The sequence below is a fragment of the Gallinula chloropus genome (genome assembly GCF_964237585.1).
Source record: "Gallinula chloropus genome assembly, chromosome: 5".
Lineage (NCBI taxonomy): Eukaryota > Metazoa > Chordata > Aves > Gruiformes > Rallidae > Gallinula > Gallinula chloropus.
In genome coordinates this window covers 8,316,350-8,338,777 of record NC_140090.1, presented here as the reverse complement: position 1 = coordinate 8,338,777, position 22,428 = coordinate 8,316,350, and the positions used below count along the sequence as shown (strand labels likewise).

The window sequence follows — 22,428 nt, the reverse complement described above, 5'->3', positions numbered from 1 at the left end:
GCTCGTATGAGGAAATTAGCTGAAATCTAGTGTACTGCTGAGGAGGCTCAGGTGTGGCACAGATTTTCTGTATCTTGGATAAACCAGTTAGTCTCACTGTCCCCAATTTCTTCTCGTGTTGCTTGCCAGTTTGTAAAATACACTGGAAGTAGTGAAGAGCTTTCATATATTGACTTAGGTGGAATGACTTGGAGCAGAGATGGCTTTTTACTGTGCATCCTGGAAGCACATTTGAAAGCCTCTATCCTCCAGATAAGCAAACACTCAAAAGATGATATTCCAAGAGGATGACATTACAGAAGGTAGCACTGCACATCGTTAAATAAAAGATGGAAACTTTCCATATGTGACCTTTCTTGAGGTAATCTAATTAGATTAGAATTCATTATGGATATGCAGGTTACACAGCACATCCATTGCGCAGATTGCATAACCCAGTCTTCCTTGTGGCCAGAAGAAAAGGAGCCAAGCAGTTAACAGCTCAGTGGTTGTTAGACTGTTACCCAAAATGAAAGTCTTAGTGGAATTAAGAAGTAATTTCACAAATTACTTGTAATTATTTATATTAACTAACATCATCATCTTCCAAAGAAGAAAAATATAATTCAATATAATTTAGAAGAATACGAAAGGATCTTAACAGTAAAGTGGCTTGTTGGATTTCAGAAAACAAAAAGAAACCTTTAAGTGATCTGAAGACAGTCTTTAATTATTTAAATTTTTAATGAAAAAGAATTTTAAAAGCCAACATGAGCTGTCTCACGCCAATTGATTTCTTAAAACATTTAAAATCATTTGGACGCTTCACTTCTGTCTGTGTTGTTTCTTCCTTTTATTCCCACAGCACTTTCCCCTCTGCCTGTGCAGATCAGAGTAGCTGCCTTCTACAGAACAGCAATCTCATTTTGTTTACCTTGTGTTTCAAAGAGAATTGAACAAGCCCAGGATTCGCTTTCTCTAAACAAATACTGGCAAGACAAAGGTATCACAGCAATTCTGGGGACAAGAGGTTTCTTGAGATGGAGAACAGTAAAGACTGGCAAGGAAAAAAAAAGTCAATGTGTTTTTATCTGGAAAAAAAAAGTTAATCCTTTTCACAGCCTCATTTTCTTTGCTTTTGAGATAGCTCTCCTTTTTCATTTAAGTTTTAGGGGTTTCAGCTAAAGGAAGCAAGAAACCAAAGTATTTTCTTTGTTCCTGTCAAGTAGCTTGAGCAGTTTGAGAACAGAAACCAGTCAGAGCAGTGTGATTAGCGTAGCCAATTAGGGTGGATTTGCATATTCACAGCACGGCTATCGAGAAAGAATTCTGCAGAGATAAGGCCAGCGTGGCAATGCCTGTCTGCCCATCAGAGCACCCTGGTTCCCGTGCTGTATGGCAGCTGAGAAATAACCATGGAGACATTTGCAGACCAGGCACCCCAAGCCAATGGAGGTGCTGGCAGTACGTGGCTGGGGAAGAAAGCACATTTGTAAGATGGCAGCAGTGTGACACCCCTGCACGTTGGAAAAGGTTCATCTACAATCCATTTACCTAAAATGCTAAGGCATCTGCCAAATGAGCTTGTTTTCCCAAGATGTGTTCTAGCTACAACTGGTGCTTACTGCCACTTTTGGGCCCAACCTCAGAAGGAGTTTGGGGAACTTGGCTTTTAATGAGATGGCAGTTGGCCAAGGACTGGCCTTGTAGCCCCTTCTGCCTTACAGCTCAGGCAGTGGTCCACATGCACAGCAGGGAGCTAGATGGTGTGCTACACAAGGTGCAGAAGGTGAGCTTTGCATGATGGCCTAAAAGATGAATGATAAAATCTCTGCTTGCTTCTGTCCCAAAAGGTCTTCCACCACCTTCCACCACTTGCTTGTTATCCAAGGTCCAGGCAAGAAAGCAAACAGCTCTTCAGGAAACCTTGTAGACTCTGTTGGATAACAAAGTGGGATGGATGATCACAGCAGCTTTATTATCTCTGAAAGTGAAAAATCAGCAACAACAATCCATACTCCACCTCAGTGGTTCTCTGGCTCCCACTTGCCATCTCTTACCAAAAACTGCATCACCACAAGCATTCAGGTGAGCAAGACTTTGGCCAAACAAAGTGGCACACAGAGCCAGCTGTCACTCTGTGCCCATGTAATCTGCATCTTCAGGGTGCTCTATTTTCTTACCAACAGGCTTACAAAGTGATTGGCTGCAGTATGCAGCCTCCATGTGTGTTGATTTTAGAAAGAAATAGGCTGATCTCTACCCTTAATGCTTCTGATTCCTCTCTGGTGCTGGGGGCTGAAGTCCTTGTATGCAGCTGTGGCAGATCAGGTCATTCACTTTCAAGACTGCTAAGGGAAAGGCAGCCACAAAAATTTAACTTGTGTTACTCATTGCTACAAGATACTGATGAAAACCTAACAAAATCCCTAAAACTAGACCGTTAAACAAATTGTAAGTTATTTATTATATCCACCAGAGTAAAGACTATGAGATCTCAACCTCCATGCCAAAAAGAAGCATTAAGCACATTGAGCTGGGGAGAAATGTGTCCCTCCAGGAAAATAGATTTTTTTTTTTAAATAACTGCCCATGGGATGATTTTTTATAATCATCCATGGGATTTTATACCTTTCTCTGGAGTACTCACTGCTGATTTATCTAGTCTAGTAACGGATGTAAGTTGATTTTTTTTCATGGTCTCAGTCTGTGAGTATCCACAATTGTCATTTTCTTTCCCATCCCCTCTGCGGCACCGACTCTTCATTAGAAAGTTAATAAACTTTGTGTATGTTCTAAAGATAATATTGAAAACTGCAAAATTGTGTTCTGCATTTTATAATTGGTGTGGAAAAAAGGGGGAGATCTAATCCTATTGGGCCTTCTCTCTCTTGCTCTCTCCCTTTTTCCCTTTTGATGGTAAGCAGCAAATTTTAATTAGCTTCATTTCCACAATTCAGTCATGCATATGTAATCTTTGTTCACACTTCTATAAAGTAAAATTAAGTGAAAGAAATTGGGTAATAATAGAAAGCTTGTCTGAGCAGAACAAATGTGAATTATCAAACATAAGGAAAGATGACTGGGACTACAGGGCTTGAAGTTGTGCAAGGTTTGAGGTGATTTTTCTGAAACAGGAATGCATAAATAATGCATAGAAACAGGTGCTGATTATCCTGGTTTGGGCATCTTTTGTTCATTATATACTTGGGCTGCTGAGGTACAGTGATAACCACTGAATGTGAGGAGACTGCTTAATAACAGCTTTCTAATGTTTCTCTTTTATCATGAGCTGAAAGTGTCACATGGGTTTGTCTAGTTAATAAAAATCACTTTGTGAACCCACTGTTCTTAGATTTGGTATTGAAGCAGATCACTGTACTGGGTCTCTCTCTTGATTATAGCTGCAAGAGCTGTTCTGCTGTTTTGTATTGTAATTTAAAGGTTTTCTAATCCATATACACACCCTCTAATTAAATGTTTCCAGGGGTTACCTTGGGAGCCTTCAGTGCTATGGTTTGAAACTAAAACTAAAGAGTGCATTAAATTCATTCCCCCTGGGGTAAGCCACAGAAGGAGGGAAGTATGTTTTCATCCCCTGCTACTCAGATTATTTGAAAGCACGAGCATGATCAGGATCCCTCACTTCATTATTTTTATCTAACACAAGAAGATGGAAATGTAAAGGGGGACAGTTGATGTGTTTAATGTAGAGTTCAGCTTATTTTGTAACTTCTGAGAAGACTCTCTACGATCTAACCAGTTATTTTAAGAAGTTCTCGGTTCACTAGCGACAACCAGAACCTCCTGGTGATGTAAATCAGCCTGTGGCTGCACAACCTGCGTAACAGACACTGCTGTGGCAAATGCCAAGGTCTTCATTAAAGGGAATGCAGTGAGATGTATTGGTCTTGTTGCATACAGAGGTAAAGTCTGAAGCTCAGTTAATGTAAAACTCCTGAGCAGATACTTTTCTCGAGCACCTGTTCACACATTCAGCATGACTTCACCAACCTGACAGCTTTAGGAGACACCTCTTTTTGTCTCTGAGGAGTGTCTCTTACAGGAAGTGAATTTCAGGCTTGGGTGGTTTTCTTTTTTTTTTTTTTTCTCTTTTTTCTTTTTTTCCTTCCCTAAACCTGCTTTACTGCCAATGACTAAGGCTAGCCAAGATTTAGGTTAATGGTTAACACAAAGCTATAACCACACAGAAACTCTTACTTCCTCCTGCCTAGGCTGGAAGCAAAAGCTGCTTCTGCTTGCAAGGGAAGACACAAGCGGTGAAAGGGGGACAGTTCACACTGCAAAGGGCAAGAGAACAGGAGATTCACTCAGTAGAGAAAAGAGGAGGAAAATCCAAAAGGAGCAAGAGGTGTTTGCTGTAAAGATAGGTAAGAGCTGAAATACTTTCCTGCTTGGCTTATTGACTCAGTGGCTGTTACTAACGAAACCTGCAGGTGTGGCTAGCTGAGACACATTCATTGTACCTGGGTGCTCTGACCTGTGTGGCTGGGTGAGAGGAGCTAAGTGAGAAAGGATCTATTTGCTGTGAATTTGAACATCTGAGAGGGGCTTTCCTGCCTTCCCCTCCACCCCAGGGGCTTCTCATGGCAGGACAGAAATCTACTTCAAACTGTTCTCACCTCATTGATCAAACCCACATCCCTGAGTTTGAAGTGTCTACTTGGATCAAGATCACTTTGGCCTCGGTGTATGTCTGCATGTTTGTTGCGGGCATCTTGGGCAACAGCATCACAATCAAGGCTACTAGGATCCTACAGAAGAAAGGCTACCTGCAGAAGGAGGTCACAGACCACATGGTGAGTCTGGCCTGCTCTGACTTACTGGTCATCTTGCTGGGCATGCCTGTGGAGTTCTTCAGTGCCATCTGGAGGCCCTTTTCCACTCCCAACGGTAATGTGGCTTGCAAACTCTATTCCTTCCTCTTTGAAGCCTGCAGTTATGCCACCGTGCTGCATGTGGCCACCCTCAGCTTTGAGAGGTATGTGGCTGTCTGCCACCCCTTCAAATTCAAGGCACTCTCTGGAGCCCGCACAGTGAAGCTGCTCATTGCCTTTGTCTGGGTGACATCTGTCATAGTAGCCCTGCCCCTGCTCTTTGCCATGGGCACAGAATATCCTCTGGAAACCATTGAAGGATACGAAGGTGTGATTGCCTGTGCTAAGCCTATGCCCAGGTACCACCCTCCTGAACAGAAGCACAATATGACCATCTGCACCAGCCTCTCCTCCAAGTGGGCTGTCTTTCAGGGCAGCATCTTCAGTGCCTTTGCTGTGTACATCATAGTGCTGGGATCTGTCACCTTCATGTGCCACAGCATGATGAAAACCCTGATGATCCACAAGGATGGAACTATTGCTGTGAAAGGTGGACTAAGACAGAAGGAACAGTACCTAAGAAAAAGTGAAAGTTCGGACGGCAGGACCTCCAGGAGACAGATCATTTTATTTCTAGGTAAGAGCCCCATCCTACTCTGCCTCCACTTCCCTGCCCACTTTCCACATGGGTAGAAGGCCCAGAAGCCTCCACTTTATCTCACCAAGTTCCCTCAAGTGGGGGAGATGTGTGTTTTGAAACTGGTACAAAATGAGGGAGAGGGTGATATTTTTTTAAGAAATCTAATTTCCCTCCATATTTTTGACTCACTCTTCTGTGGTTAGAACAGGTAGGAGGGAAGAAGAAGGCAAAATCCATTTACTGTTTCCTATTTCTGTTGGTTGATTCTAATGCATCCCTACATGCACCAATATGGGTAACTGCTTGACCTTTGGGGTAGCAATAGGTTGCCTGGATATAAAGTGACTCTACTTGCACCTTTTCCCATTAAGTTACAAATATGTGCATGTTTAGTAAGGCTCTTGACGGGAGGGAAGATGTCTCTTGCAAAATTTGAAGCTTGTCCCACTCTGAAGGCATGAACCTGTAAATTCAGGATGCTCCCTGGAGGGTAATCACTTAACCTCAGCAGTTGTGGCTGTGTTACATCTGAGCGTTAAGAAAGCTGGGCTAGAGACTTGATTTGGTCTTGCAAATTCCTGTTGCCCTCTTTTGATTTTTGTTATTTTTTTCCCTGGGTTTATTTGAAGGCCTATAACCTTGGAATTATGTTTGATTCTGATTTCTCTCACCACATTTATCAGACAAAAACTAATCAAGCTGTCATTTCAACAACTTGGAATCTTTCTGGGCTGTGATCCATGTAGTCTCCACGTTTGTTGATGCTCTTAGAGGCACCCTTAATCATGCCCTGGCTGAATTACTGCTCGTTCTTGTTCTGGTGGGTTGTTTAATATGATATTGGCTATAATAAATGAACCGTCTCGAGTAGGAATGTACAGTAGACATAGTGCTCTGGGTTGCGTTTTGGTGCTCTGCTTGGTATTGCAGAGGGTGGAACTGAAACTCACGGGTCTGTCCACTTCTACTGCTTTAAGTTTTTCTTTTTTAAAATTCTCTGCTTCCTCATCTAGTCTTACTTTTGCCATGGCCTGTGCTTAGGACATGAAGCAGCAGGGTAAGGAGCCTGGGGTGCACCCAGCTCCGTTTTCGCTGTGTGAGAGTTGGGAACATGGTGAAAACCTGTCACACAGACAAGGCGTGGGACTCAAAGGTTTGGGCGAAGGGTGGAGCCGCACTCTGTGCCAGCAGAGAGGGTGACAAAGGCTTCAGATATGATACTCCAGAGTACAGAGCTCTTCCTCCTGCTCAGGTTGTACTTCTAAGAAAGAAATCACCTCCCTGCACAAGATGTCTGTTGCTCTGGGATGAGAGGGCCCATATCTTTGTGATTAGAAGGGTTCTTGCTATCTTTACTCCATGAAAAATACTGATTTCTGGGGCAGAGACTTAGCAGATAGTGCTAAGTACAGCATATTGCACAAAGAAAAAGAGATAAGGCTCTGCTCTTTAAGTTAAAGACTAATGTGGGATCCTTAAATGTCTGTGGATCTCGCTTTCCTTGTGAATTATCATTTGCTGCTACATTAGAGTCCAGTCTAAGATTCAAATCCTGTAGCATGTTCTAGCGAGGTTGAGAGATGAATGTAAAATTTGGTGGCTTTTCTTCTCTTGATTATTGTTCTTCTTTGGTGATGGTCTAGTGTGGGCAGGCCTAGTGCTGCTTGCAGAAGTGTTGAAAAGCTAAATTAAAGTGATTAGCTTGTCCTATTTCTTCAGAGAATTTCCCACCGGTATCTGATGCTTTCTTTGTGCTCTCAGCTTTCTGGAGCCAGTAGATCATTCTGTGAATTCCCCAAAATTATTTCAGTGGCTCTTTATACAAGTCTGGCTAATTTACTTGGTTTGAAAAATAAATTAATAAACTGAAGAGGAAGAAAGCGTAGCCTGCATGCCTGAGAACAATGCAAAGCAATTTAATTTGAGTTTTCATAAGAGTGATGCTTTAGGGCAGTTTTAACCCAGAAGAAATGAACATATAAATTGTTTACAAATTGCTGAATTTAAATATAGTGATTTAGAAGTCATCTTTGGTTTTCATTTAACAGATGGGTCAAATTAAAACAAATACTTGCACATTCCTAACATATTTCACTTTTAATGTGAAATGTAAATGACAGTATATTGCATGATGTCTTTGAACATCTAACAACAATAAAAACAATTTAGCACTTTCTTCTAGTTGTTAAAAGTGATAAGTTCTATAAAACAGAGATTAAATTCATAAATCTCCCCACGATGAGAAAAAGCTAAGTAGAAGGAGACACAAGAAGGAACTGATGCTGTTTTAGTGTCAAGTTATTGTGTGGCACTTAAGAAAATGAATTGTAATTGTTTGAAGTGAAAGACTACTTGCCGTAGGTAGTATTGATGCTTGCAGGATGGGGTCCAGATGGGGTGGCACCACTGTGATGGGAGAGGAAGGTGACAAGGGACAAAGTGAGGAGACCCCCACTGTGCTGTGAGCTTACGTGGGTAAGAGCTTTTGTCCAAGGAAAGTGGCTGTAATGTTCAAATCTTTTGGCTTAATGCCCAGATTGTCTGGTTGGAGATCTGAAGTCCCTGATGCAGGGAAGTGAGCTCCTGTTTCTGGCTACCTTGCTACACTCATGGTGGAGAAGAGGCAGTAGCCCAACAGTTGCAGTAACAATTCTGATGTTGGTGAGGGAGTAGTTCCAGGGGCTGTTCAGCTTGCATTTTGGTAGATTTGCCCCACTGGAGGAATGCAAATTTTCCCCAGTATTTTGGAGAAAATTAATTCTGCTTTTATAAAGTAGGCTGTGCAGGACTATTCCTTCTAACTTCCTTCCCACTGTTGCTGTTGGCTTCAAGGAAGACATGATAATACATGTAAGTCTTTGCATAATGCTCCTGCTTTTGAAATTAGGCATTTTGTGCTTTTAGATAGACTGAGGCATGGTTCCCACAGTTTCTGCCTGTGTGATTTATTTAATCCTCTTGTGAGTCAGGTGGTAAAACTCCATTGCCTCCAGTGGGTCAGCCCATCTATGTGAGGAGTATAGATCAGACTGGCTAACACTGTGGGTTACCTATGTTTGCTGTTTTTAAAAGCAGCTTTGTTATGTCAGGGTGGTAGATCTTCTAGTGAAGGGCTGTATGGGTCTGGATGAGTCTGGCCTGTCATAAGTAGTGGGGAAAATATAGCTGAACTTAATTTTTTGAGTGGTTCATGGCAGTGTTTGTTAATAAAAGTTTCTCCACTCCCAGCAGCAGAAACTGGATAGCTATAGTGCTCATGAAAATACTTAGCTGATGACACTTTGATGAAATGCAAGCTTTTAATGATATTTAGAAACTCCTTATGCTTGTCCCACCCAGGCAGGGATTGTCAGTCTCTGTGGCTACCACATCTCATTCTCCTGTGGCTATAAAGGGCAGGGCAATGATCACAGGGCTACCTAAAAGGTCATGAGGTGCTGCTGGGGACCTCTTGCTGCTCCAACACCTGAGCTCAGGCCTTTGCCACTGTATCAGTGAGCTTTTAAGAAAGGGTGAATTTGGAGACTTAAATGTATTATTGTATATATTATAACTGGGTTATAGCAAACAAAGAAGGAGAGTGTAATGGAAGGATCCTGTAAAAGAGAGAGCTAGTGTAATAATTATAAATGTTAGAAGGTACTTTCACAGCTGAAGCTACATAAGTTAAAAATCTTCAGGAAATGTTACCAGCTGGCCCGCTCACTAGGAAGGGAGAGCAGTAAGGGACAAGCCTCCATGCAGGCTACTAGTGGGGTGGGCTTTGGCACTGGCGATGCCATGCTAACAGGACCTGCTTGCTGGCCATGGCTACATCCTTCTTGATCTGGTCAATAGTAGCTAAAAGCCTTGACTATGTTTTATCAAGCCTACCACTGTAAATACATTGAAATAAAGAAGTCCTTTGGTGTTGCTACACCCCCTGCTTTTCTTTGTATAAACTCCCCATTTTCCCTTTGGAGCAGTACTGTTCTGTTTGCACAGCAGAGGGTTCCCACTGCATGGGGCTACTAGACATTGTGGGTGCTTTGCCATTTGCCAGACAGCATCTGGGCAGCACTTAGAAACTCTGTCTCCTGACTGTGATGAAATGTCCTTCTATCCCAAGCTCTTCCTTCCCGAAAAGAGAAACATCAAAGTAATCTGTCTGATATAAAAGTGTTGAGGTAGGTGCATTAAAACACTGCTGTAGCTGCAGCAGTTGGTAAGAGCCAGAGCTGCAGCTGGACCTACGTGACTAGAGACCCTGCAGATACCATCCTAACTCCAGCACCTCTCCTATACCAAGTAGGGCAGATAATTCTCTCTGCAGTCTCTTTCCCATCTCTACAGAACTGCAGCTTTTCTGCTGTGGGACCTTCTGATGTAAGATTAATTTTACCTACATGCCTAGACAGTAAATATCCTACAGCTTGTTTAATGAGCAGGGAAGGGAATTGCATATCATAAGCTGACAGTGCCTCCATCTGAGAAAGGCAGTGGTTGGGATTTTTTTTTTCTTTAGTCTAACACTTAAGTATGTCAAATACTGTCAACCTGAAGACAGTAGCAGTGCTGGTTTTGTGTAATGTGGTATGATACAGGTAGCTTCAGGTCTGGTCTGCTTTATAGACCAATAGCAGCTAGAGGCTTTACTGAGACTCTGGTAAGTGCCATAGAAGGAAAGAGAGTCTTTAAATCCAAATAAAATGGGCAAAAGGGAAGGGCTGGAAAAGCTAGACAAAAGTAAGGCAGTGACCTGACCGCGGCCACAAATGCTATGGAGAGTTACTAATGCACCTGTGCTAGGGTCTATTTGCAGGGCTGCCTGCTTCCTCTCCTGCCACCTTTCTGGTGATGACTGTTAAAACAATGCCAGGATATCCTATGACAATACCAAATGCCACTTTAAATACCATGGACACAGCTGTACCTGGCCCTAAGTGAAATCTAGATAAAACTTTAAGTCAGAAATTAAAAAAACCTCTTAGAACTTCAGCTGGAGCACCATTTTCCCCCCATGCAGTAGTGCTGGCAGATTAATATTTTGCTCAGAATAAAGGTATCATGTGTAGAAATAGCCTTTCCAAAGATCACTAAGGTAATGTGTTTCATAAGGCACTTGGCAAATGGGTTTTCAGGAGGCAGATTACTTCAAGTAGTTGTGAAAAATATGTGGTTGTCATCTAGAGATGACTCAGGCACAGTGTAACTTGACAATAGTATGACTTCTGTTACAGGAAAATTAGATGCTTGTTCACAGGCTGGAAATTCACTGGGTTTTTTCCTCTTTGAAAAAGGTAAAGCTTGGGGCTAGAACAAAAATTGAAAGAATAAACTAATTGATTAGATTCCAGAACACAGCTCCAGCACGTGTTCTTTAAACTTGGCTTCATTGACTCCTGTTGGTTCATTTCTTTAATCATTCCACTCAGCTGCCTTTCTTCAGAGAATTTGTTGGAGAGGTGCCTGAAGATTACTACATTGTAGGCTAATTTTCATCTTTGTGTTTTATATAGTATCTCCATCTATATATTTCCCTGAGCAGGGCTTGGAATTACACAGGATGAGTAGGAGACTGAATGCACTTGAATGGGTAGCAGGGGCTGAGCAGGGAATATGAAACACTTAGACCAGCAGACAGGGTCTGACCATTCACCTGAATGGGACATCCACCCTCGGTCACTAGTTAGATTTTTCTTTTAGGTGCAGTTTCTGGAAAATAGATAAAATCAAAGGATTTACCTACTGGTGTTCAGTAAAATTTGATTTCCTCTTCTCTGCAAAAGTATTAACCTGGTGTCAATGACAAAACCAATCAATGCTACTGAATGCTGGTAGCACAAAACCGAAGCTCAGCTATTCAACAGATGACAATGGAAAGGCTGCATTCAAGGATTATGGCTTCTCAGGGCAATTGTGTACAAACAACCCATTTTGAAGAGCTGTGGGACTTCTGCTGGTTTTAAAAAAGCACATAGCCACCGTAGAATAGACTGGAGGCAAACTTCCAAAATCCAGATATCTGTATGTTCAGTTTTCCCACACTGTAATTTAAAAATGAACATAAGCAGAAACCAGCATAATTTTCCTCTGTATTGTACAGAAAGCAATTTATCTACTGCTGCTTTTAACTGGACTCAGGTAATAGAAGATTGTGCTTTTGGTTTAAGTAGACAGTCTTCCTTCCTCCTACGCTGAGGGATGGCAAAATGGTACAGAGAGAAAAAGAATGGAAGAATAGGGACTAATTGAGGCCAGCACCCCCAGGGGATTTAAGACTTTTGTAGTTTTAATGGAAAAATCAATGTGTGATTACACTTTGCATTACAGTACTTAAAAATTGCTTCAACATGAAAAGTCTGCAGCTTTAAAAACAACCTAACCCTGTAAATACTGTTGTCAGAGAACCAAATTCACCACTAGTGCAGTCCACAGAAGTCTCCATTTGTGATACCCTGGCAGATACAGTCTCTGGGGACATGTGAATACTGTCTTTGCTTCTGTGTATGAGAAGCCCATGAGGACCACAACCACTTTACTAGTGCTTAGTGAAAATCACATCTGTGCTTCTGTCTTTCAGCAGATGCTTACAAGGAAACCAGCATTTCACCTGGTCTGATAGTGAGCTGTAGGTGTTGGTGCACTGCTTCAGCCTAGCTCAGCCTGTGGCACAGGAAACACAAGTATCTGTCCTCTTCTTTATGCTTGACCATCTGTGTTGGACAAAGACTATGTGGACAGCTGAGATATCTATCTTAAGTACTTTGGCCCTATACATGCCTCTGCCCAAAGTCTTTAAGCCTCATTAAAGACTGTTACACTGTTGGCCTTAAATTTAGTATTATTAATGTCTGTCTCTCTCTCTCAAGCTACATTAAAAAAACCCTGTTGGGCCTTGGTTCTTCTGGCAGCCCTAGGTATATGCTATGAGTAAGTAGGAAGTAAGTGCGGGCAACATCCCTCACTGTGGCAGTGAGAGACAAAAACCAGGCAGGGGGCAGCTGCCTTTGGGGAGCTGAGATCTGGCTGTGTCATCTCAGCTTCTGAAAAACACAATCTGTATCATGGCAAATGCTCTCTAAGGCATGTTTTCTTACAAGTGGAAGATTTGGAAGCTGTCTCTTTCTTCAAAGAGTGGATAAGAAACAGGAGTTTTTATTTCCATCAAAGTGGAGAAATACAGTTGCTGTTCCAGGTATGAAAGGAGTTGAGGGAGATAGCCCTCAGCTAGAATACAGCAGCCCTACATTAAGTAACCCCATCCCATCAGTTTTGGTCTGCTACCCTCATTTGTTGGTTAAGAGACTGTTGTCTTAATCATTAATTTTCCAATTTCTCTCTGTTTTCTTGCTATCTCTTCTGAACCAGACACCATCTCAAATGCAGACTGCTCCTGCAACTCCCCAGTTTCAGTGGATAGGACTATAGGACTCATTTGTGGGAAGTTCACAGATGATTTATTGAAGTCTTTACCTGTAAAAACTAGACACATTATCTCTTCTTTTATTGTTTCATATTCCAATTATGCTGCATTTCACAAAATTAAACCTTTTGTTTCCCTAGCTGATGCTAAGACCATTATCTTTAAACAATGATTGCTAGCTCGTGAATTTTAATGGGAGAGAGCTTTAACAGCTGAGCATTTATTAGTAATGTGAAGCTTTGCGTTTCATTCTACATAACTTCTTGGTTTCCTACAGGCAACATCTGTGTTAGAAACTAAGATCCAATCAACTGCCAACCATTAGGTTAAAGATTATTTTCCCCCCTTCATTGCTGCGAGTTCCTAAATTTACAATTTTACTGGATAGGTAGTGCATTTGAAAAACTAATAAGAAAGGATTTTTAAATTATGTTTTCCAGTGAAGACAAACAGTTGAGATTTCAACTTCTATTTGGCACAATGTGCTGTAGCACTTTTTTAGCCTTTTTTTTGAGGTCATCATAAGCATGTTTGTACTACTAGATGCCCTGTACTTCAGTGAGAAAGCAGTTATCTGATTTCTGTTGAGGATGCATAAGTAATATCAAGGTCAAAATATTATGGATTAAATGAGTCTGCCAAGAACCTCTTAATTGTATAGTAAAAGGTGAAATGGAGAAAAGGGGCTGATGGTGTTATGGGCTAACTTTTCCTCATTTCCCCTTAAGCTGTTTTTAGGTTGGTGGTGGTTGTGTTTCATTCTTTCTTAAAAGCACTTACTATGTTTGATTTTATGAATTTTTAAAAGACAGTATTTAAGTTGAAATTGCAGTTTATAGGGTTAGAGTTGGGGATCTCTGAGGGCAAATGTATGATTGTTATGTAAACATGTAGAGAGAATTCTGTGAGCACTCAAAAAACACCAGTTATCTGCCTGCAAATACGTAATAAGCACCAGGAAACTAAATTTTACTCATTGGTATGAAGAAACCCAGACACAGAGGTGCATTAGAGAAGATAACATTGCTTAGTTATCCGTCCTTGTCCTCACTTCGCATAAATGACCTTTTCTCATGTGTTATTAAGTAGCATCTTCAAAGATATTCAGGAAGCCACTCAGTTCCAATCTCTAGCAGAACCCTGCAAAAGAGCTCAGATATAGTCCCTTTCAGATGGTAGTCTGAATCTTTTGTCCCTGTTCATACAGCATATATGTAAATCCACCTTGCTTTGCTCTTCTATATAATACTGCCAGCTTGCTTTTTGTTGAATGTAAAGTTTGTCTTACATAGCTGAAGGAGGGGCCACCTCATGCTCAGTCTTTTGTTTCAGTGGTATATCTAGTATGGTGGTGCTGAAATTGGTTTTGATTTGAAGAAATATTCAAAGGTTCTTCTGATTGCTCCTTCATAGAAAAATCTCTGGAGTTCAGTATATGTGTACCCCTTCTGTTACACTGCAGCAACTACAATTATTCTAGCACTTTTTCCACAAAGCATAAAATTTAGTGTGGAACTTATTGTTGTGCAGGCCAAATGTGAAAGGGGGTTCCAAAAGAGATTAAATGCAACCTTGAAGGATAGTGCTGTCAAGAACAAGATATAATCTCCTCTTTAGAAAGTCCTGATATTGCTGACTGCCAGAAATTCTGTGAATAGTACAGGCAGATTCTTCTATGCTTGTTCCTTCTCCCACAGATGTCTATGTGGGATCATCACGGAGAGAAATTAATGGACAGATGAGTCCCAGTATGTCTGGTCTTAATCTGAAACCTTTTGTATATTCCAAAATAGGCAAGTAATCGGTCTGCCTCCAGCCAGGTACAGGAATGTGAGCTTTTTAAGACAGTAGAACAAAAAACTCGGACAAGAAAAAATGTTCTCTCTCTATTCTCCCCCCTCTCCCCTCCCCGTAAACTTTTCAATAATAAATGTATTCATTGCTGGGTGGGTGGAGGGTGGTGGTGGTGAAAATGTGTCTCATTTGATGAGCTCTGGTATTTGGTGATTTTTTTTCTTTGTGTCTCTCCAATAAAGACAACTTTTGAGCTCCCTGATTTTGAAAATAAAACTGAACTTAAATTTCTCCTTTAGAGACAATAAGAACAAAGGTCCTCACCAAGTCTCTAATTAATGCTTAAGGATATCTATAGAAAAAAAAAAGTTCTTGAAACTCCAAAGACTGAGGCTGTAATCAGAATGAAACTTTTAAGGTAACTAAAGATTGCAGTACCTCAGCAGTAAGGTACACAGAGATTCAAACAGTCTTTTTTGTGGACATGACTTTAGCACGTCAGGCTTTTAACCACTAGATAAGAGCTAACGTGGCATGGTAGAGGACAAACAGAAGTCAAAAGAAACCATGCTGGTTAAGTCTGTCCTTGCCCTTCAGAACAGTAAAACTGCTAAAAGATTTCTGACTTTCTGTCACAAGTTTATTCACTAGATCATTCTGATCAGTGAAAGAAATATAGGTCTGAAATGGATGGAATAGGTTGTGTCACAGGTCTTTGAAAAATGATATTTAAGTGATCTTATTATTGTCTTGAAAGCTGAAATGCCTAAATTCTAGTGGTAGTAATGATGGCAACAATTCCTGTCACAATGTGTAACAGCATCTATTGGTGTTTGAGGGTTTACACATACCTTTGACAATCTCAGAGAATTACTCTAGGCCAGTGAGTACCAAGGAAAGAGGAAGATTTCTTTGTACCCTGGCTTAAAAATCTTGCAAAACTGGTTCAGTAACACCCATATTGGAGTGACTCAGTACAATCAATCTGATCTCACTGTGCAACAAGTTAATCTTGGCGGTCTTGCTGTGCATCTTTAGAAACTGCCTAAGGACCCCAGCCTGCTTATGTTAGGCCTTATGTCAGGGAGTTGGCCTTTGTTTCAGTTGTAGGGCAACTTTTCTAAAAGATTTTCCCCACCTAGAGTACTTGGGAGTTCATTCTTAAAAGTTAGTATCTGGAGATTGAAACTTTCCACTGTCTTGATTCCCTTCCCTTTTCCTATTCCTGCTCACATTCTACTGAATTCTAACAAGCTTTTAGATAGCAACTTGGAATTTTATGTCCCCTTTCTATTTGTCCTCAGGTCCAAGCCAACATTTAAATGCATTCTTTTTCTATTATGAAGAACATATTGACAATTTAGGAAACATTGTCCTGCAGAGCAAATACTCTCATATTACAAAATATGGCCATGTTCTCTGCATTGATCTGAATGATGGCATTGTCACAAGAACTAATGGGTCTATAAGGGCTGTGAATGAGTGCAGACAGAAATGAGAAAAATTCAAACCATGAGCAGGATGTCTTCAGAGACAGCCTTCCAAATGGAGAGCTGGACCAAACTAATTCAGTTTCTAGGGTAGGGAACATGATTAACTTTTGCAAGTCCATGATTGGACAGTTCTGGGAGTGGAGGTGTGTCTCAGGTCACAAAGTCCAGATCTCCACTAGTTTGGAAGGAAGAGGTTATGTTGATTGCTCCTTGGTGTGGCATTGCATTACTCAGTGCCCTCTGGGAGGGTGCCAAATTTGCAACGACGGTCCAGCAATCTTATCCAAGCCAAACATTTTCTTGGCAAATACCTGTTGCCAAAAGGAGACTTTTGGAAAGCTGGCCTGGGACCACACAGCTTGCTGGTGAACACATGGCTCTGCCAGTCAATGAAGGATCCATTTCCTGTGTGTTTTAGTTTCTGAATCTAGGGCAAGATATCACGGCAGGGCCACTCTGCTTCTCCTCCTTCAGAAGCTATGTGGCCGTCAGTCTCCCTGTGCCCAGTGACTGGTGTTCAGAAGCCTGCCTCTGAGTCCCTATCTCCAAAAGAGAATTGCTGTAACCTTATGAAATGGAAATGAAATCTAAAATTACTTAATGTTTATTTGCTGACACACAGGAATGAATGCAGTGCTGTAGGACCAAAACATAACCTCTTGCTGGTCTTCAGTGAAACAATGTTAACTGTGGGGAGTGGAGATATTATTTTGGCCTCCCTGGATGGATGGATGGATAGCATTCTCATTTTGAAGTTTTATACAATGAAGTTATATTCGATATTTGCATAATTCAAATAGATGAAATCCTCTAACAGGCACAGAAGACTTGATTTCATTAACTTGGGACGCAGCCATTCCCATCTCTCATGCAAATGGCAAATACCTTTCCTCTAAGTATACTTTAAAGATTCATTCTCTAATCAAGTGGTGAAATCCTACCCACGGGAATCAGAATTGATTTCTTTTCCCTTCAGACTGAGTAGTATAGACCTTATTTGGGTTAACTTCTGTCATGAAACATAAGGTTAACCCTTCTGTGTGCTGCACATCAGGTAAATGTGTTTCTGTTTGCTGCTCCAACACACTGAAAATGTACACGGTGAAGTCATCCTGAAAATGTAGCTGTCAGCTCTGCTAAGCTCAGAGAAGCTCTGCCCATGGTCAATAAGGATCTATTTCCACTGAAACCCTGAACTTGAAAGCTGTTTTTTGTTTCCTCCTGGGCCCTCACACTTTGTAGTCTGAGCCCATCCTAGGGACTCCTGTCCATGGCAGTGCACTGGTGAATTTCCCCCTTTCCTTACTGCTGAATTGTCTGCATATCTTTATATGCTACTTTCTGGTTCACCTTCTTGGTAATAGAGCTCTGCACTGGCCACTGTGCTTCTCTGAAAGCTTTGCTACATTCTAATGAAAAGCTGATTTAAAAACAAAACAAAAAGGGGAAAAATGTTTGGTTGGAGGGTTTTTTTTTGGGGGGGGGGTTGTTTGTTTGTTTTTTAAATTCAGGGTGATTAGTTTTCAGGTTTTCTTTGTCTTAGAGCAAAGAGTAGTCATTAGTGAAGGTTTTCTCTTCTGCACTGAGAATGAATTTATGGTGTGCTCTCTGTCTCTCCTGCCCACTAGCCTGCCCTGTAGAAGAAAACAGTATGAGGTCAGCTGCATTGAATGGCTCAAGAAAAGGCAAAATGTCCTGGGTTTTCCTCTTGTATAAAAGATTTTCTTCTGTAATTGACACTAATTAGTAAACCCTCCCTTAAGGTATACACATTGTAGTATTTGACCTTTAAAATTCCTAGTGCAGGGCTGCGCACTGGATGGTAGCAAGCACTGAGCTTGCTCTGGTGTTTTGGTTCCTACATCAGATGTCAGCTGCCTTTCATGCAGGAGTTCAGCCCCCTGGTTCTGAGAGCTTTTGATCAGTCTGGTTTTACTGCCCCTTCAAGCCTGCACTGCTGGGGTATGCAAGGCCTGATACCTGGTATCATCTCAAACAAGGGAGCAGTAGATGAGATATACTTTGTTTCTGCTATTCAGAGGTTTCATATGACACTGAAAAATGCGGCTTTTTGACTCCAGGGAATACTAAGAGGGTTTATATCTATATAAGCCCACAGACATCATGTCTATATGTTATATATACATAGATATATAGGAGTATTGACTAATTAGAAGTAGCCATTCTCACCAAACCATTTGTCATATCTCAAAGTCAAGTTCCTCGTGCTGAGCAGCTTCCTCAGACTTTAGAGCAAAAGTAGCTCAGGGCCATCTTGGCTGGCAGCATACTGCATTTACAAGAAAAGCAGCCCAAAATAACAGGACCTGAAACAATTCATTTGACTTTGTGTGTATGCAAATTTTGGAGGTTTATTTTCACTTTTGGGGTGAGTTTATTGGTTTGTTTGTTCTAGTTTTTAATCAGACTCAACTCAGGGGGACCCAGCTCCCATTCTGAGCAGCCACATTTTGGAAAAAAAACTCAGCAAAACCCCAAGAGCCTAGAGAGTGAGGCAAGCACCATGCTTGTTGGGGTGCACTAGAGACCAATGCACTGCATTCAGTAGGAGCTAGAAGCATTTCAGACTTTGGGTGTCAAAACACTTGTTTACTGAACTGTACTTTCAGGCTGCTTGAGGTCAGATATAACTGCCATCTTTATTTCATCGTTTCAAAATTCTTCAACCCTTGAAGCAACGCTGAGAGAGTCAGTCCCTAAGGACACCGACTTCATTTGATTTATTTAATATTCCTACTATTTTAATATGTAAATGATTCTGATAATTTTTGCTCAATAGGGTGTTTAGAAGAAGATTCAGAGCCATGAAAAAATCTGTTTAAAGTGAAACATCATGGTTTTGATCCAAGGACTGGAAACAAAAAACACATGCTAACCCCTCTGCTTTCCTAAAATAGAAAATCTGCCTAGTTAATGAATATAAATGAATGTACATTCAGTTCCTTTTTTGAGGTTACTAAAGCTGATTAACATTAGGTACCACAATTTATTTAAAGCAGTTGAGTAATTATATTGCTCCCTATCCCATGAACATGCAACTTATTTATTGCTAAGGGTTTGGGTTTTTTTAAAAAGTGCATCCTTGAAATCACATTGGGGACATATCTTTGTCATTGTCAGAATTTTAAAATAAGTATTTTACAATAAGTAATTCTGTTATGCAAGCAAAGAAGAAAAATTGGACGATGCCAGAGAAATTCAATAAACTGTGCATTCTGTTACAGGAAAGGACCTCAAATCCTTCAGGGCAGAATAACGTATTGACAATTTGGGGTTACCCAAGTAGAATTCAATATTCAGCATAATTAAATTAGAAATTGATAGCTTCAGCAAAATAAAACAGATTTTCATATAACATTTTAAATGTGTGAAGCTACTTCCCTTTATTGTGACACTGGGTGGATCAAGGTGCTTGGGCTGAGACTCCTTTCCAGCTGAGCATCATAAAGTGACTTGTATGTGTTGGCCATCCCTCTTATGTTAGTCTAATGAGAATTTATTCTCTGCTTGGTAGTAGAGGCTGCCATAACTTCTGCTGTGTTGTTAGTTATGCCGGGCAGGTTAAGTTACTCTCTTTAGGTCTGTCTTTGCTAAAATTGCATTTTCCCTTCTCTATAACCTCCATCCTCAGGACTGAGGAAGACAGAGAAGCGAGCAGACACTGGCTGCAGTCAGAGGTAGCTGGGAGCTGTGAGGTTCTGGAGATTTTGCAGGCTTGTTCCTTGCTGTCCCCTTTGTTAACTTTAATAAACTGACTGTTGAACAGAAATCCCTTTAACCTGGTTAAATGTTGTTCTCTAAGTTTGCATAGTTTGAGATATTATCAGAGTCGTCTTTAGGCTGGCAGCACTTTAATTCCTCATGCTTGGTAATTGTCTGTAAGGGCATGTAAAATTGTGTGTGAAGGAAAGTAAGAACTGAGATTCTTAAGCCCTATTATGATTTTAAATGTAGCAATGACATTTTATATTAACTATCACTTGAGTATGAAAATTCTATTTCAGGATTAATGACTAAATCATAGGCATCTCTAGCAGAAATAAATGAAACTGTTTATGTGAGCACCATGACAGAGGAGGGAGGTTCAGTGTTAGATCTGCCTTCCCACAGAAACACATCACTGAATCACAGAATTATAGGGGTTGGAAGGGACCTTGAGTGATCATGGGGTCCATCCCCCTGCCAAAGCAGCTCCCCAGCTCGTATTGCACAGGGAGGCGTCCAGACGGGTCTTGAATATCTCCAGAGAAGGAGACTCCAGCACCTCCCTGGGCAGCCTGTACCAGGGCTCTGTCACCCTCACTGTGAAAAAGTTCTTCCGCATGTTGGTGCGGAACTTCCTGTGCTCCAACTTGCAGCCATTGCCCCTTGTCCTGTCTCCACAGGCCACTGAAAAGGGGCTGCGTAATTCCCCCTGCATTCCATGCTTAAGATACTTATAGACATTAATTAGATCCCCCCTTATTCTTCTCTTTTCAAGACTGAACAGCCCCAGCTTATTCAGCTTATTCAGTTTATTCAGTTTATTCAACCTCTCCTCATAGGGGAGATGCTCCAGGCCCACATGCATAGGGCTCATTAATATTTGCAGGTTCTGTGTATGTACTTAGAGAGGAACATGCACCACTTAAAAGCTGGGGAAAAATCAGCAAGAATCTGCTTTAGAAGTTCCCTGCCCAAGTACTGAACCTCATCTGAGGCCTATTACGGGACAGAAAAAGTTCTGCAGCTGGTGAACTTTATGGCAAAGTTGCATTTCATCCTCAGACCAGTTGTAAAAATACAAGTTAAAATACATCATCTACATTCTGCAGATGTGCAGAAAATTCACAAATAAAATGTGATTCTGCAAGCAACCCATTCTGGCTATAATAATAAGTTAAAAAAATTCAAAGCAGCCGGATGCCCCTCATTTTAGAGTCACCAACTTCTGAAGACAGCAATACCTGGTAGCATATTCTGACTTAGCAGGAGCAGTACTGATTTATACCAGTGTGGGTGCTTCAGTGATGTATCTTGTAATTAATCTATTACTTGGTAGTATTTTGGAGCCAAATCTGAGACCAGGGGCCCACTCTATACAGGCAAGAAGAAAGAATCAGTGCACGTATTAAATATTTTGAAGCTAGATAAGAAATGTTTATTTACTGAAGTGGCCCAGCTATTTCTGAGGACTATAGGTTTCATGACAGCAGCGTAATGTGCTTAGGTAGTTCAGTTTGGCATTTCCCAAAAATGCACATGCAAGAGTCTTCATTGTAAAGACAATTACATGTCATTAAAGAGCTCATCATTCCCAGGAGCTCCAACACGTATTGCATTTTTTTAAGATATTCATCATGGGTTAGTAGATGAACTGCTGTCAGCTTTCAAGCAAGATGGATTTGAGTAGCAAGAAATGCTGCTACTTTCATTGTTAGCCACTTCTGATGCTGGTGGTGGAAGATGGAGAGGATTATTTGCACCAGCTTGTAGCTGCTCAGAGGAAAAATAACTTCTGTATATTTGCAGATTAGGCTAGACATAGACTTTGCTTCTCTAAGAAAACTTAATATAACTTGCGCTGAGGCTCTTAAATGCAGCATGTTTGTATTTCTCCCTTGGCAGTGTTAGAAAACCTCATCTCTCCCCAATCTGCATTTGAAGAGTCTTCGTTTTTATCCCTTATAGATAAGGGACTTCTCTGCTTTAAACATTTTCTCTCTTTCTCTCTCATTTGAGCATGGAAATATTGGGAGGGGTTTTGTTGTTTTTTTTGTTTTGGTTTGGGTTTTTTTGTTTCTTTCATCTTTAGCCTGTGCAGTAGTCCAACTATGCTTTGCAGTGTCTCTGGTTTGTCATTGATGGGCAGTCATATTTCCAAATGGACTGACTACAGCTCTCCTGGGTGAATCTGTTTTGTCTGATTGCGTCTTGGAGTGACACAGGGACAGCCTGCAGGCTTGTTTGCTCATAGTCCTGCACATCCAGTCACATTGGTGCATTAGATGTCTTTGCTTTGTGCATTTAGGATGGCAGGCTTCCAGTGGCACGTAGGGTGTAGGCTTATAATTTCTAAATCTGAAGTTTCATGTGCAAAAGAATTATATGGAGTGTAGAAAAATTAAGAGAGCAATGAAACTGCCCAGTTTAATTCAGGCACACATCACTCCACAGGAATAGCCATTTGTATGAGTGATTTGGGTGTCACTTTAATGCTTGCTGCACAACCAAATATTTTTGACTTTTCAAAAGACCAACATTTGAAGCTAATAGTCC

At 41.1% G+C, this 22,428-nt stretch overlaps 1 protein-coding gene across 1 annotated transcript in view; it reads left to right on the top strand.

Annotated features, from left to right (window-relative positions):
• Positions 1-4,586: 4,586 nt before the first annotated feature.
• GPR39 (G protein-coupled receptor 39) overlaps positions 4,587-22,428 on the top strand; it is a gene marked incomplete at both ends in the record, with an annotated part of 77,775 nt that continues 59,933 nt past the window's right edge. The window contains one exon of the mRNA XM_084265179.1: positions 4,587-5,454. Coding sequence (XP_084121305.1) covers positions 4,587-5,454 — 868 coding nt within the window. The remainder of the gene's footprint in view (positions 5,455-22,428) is intronic.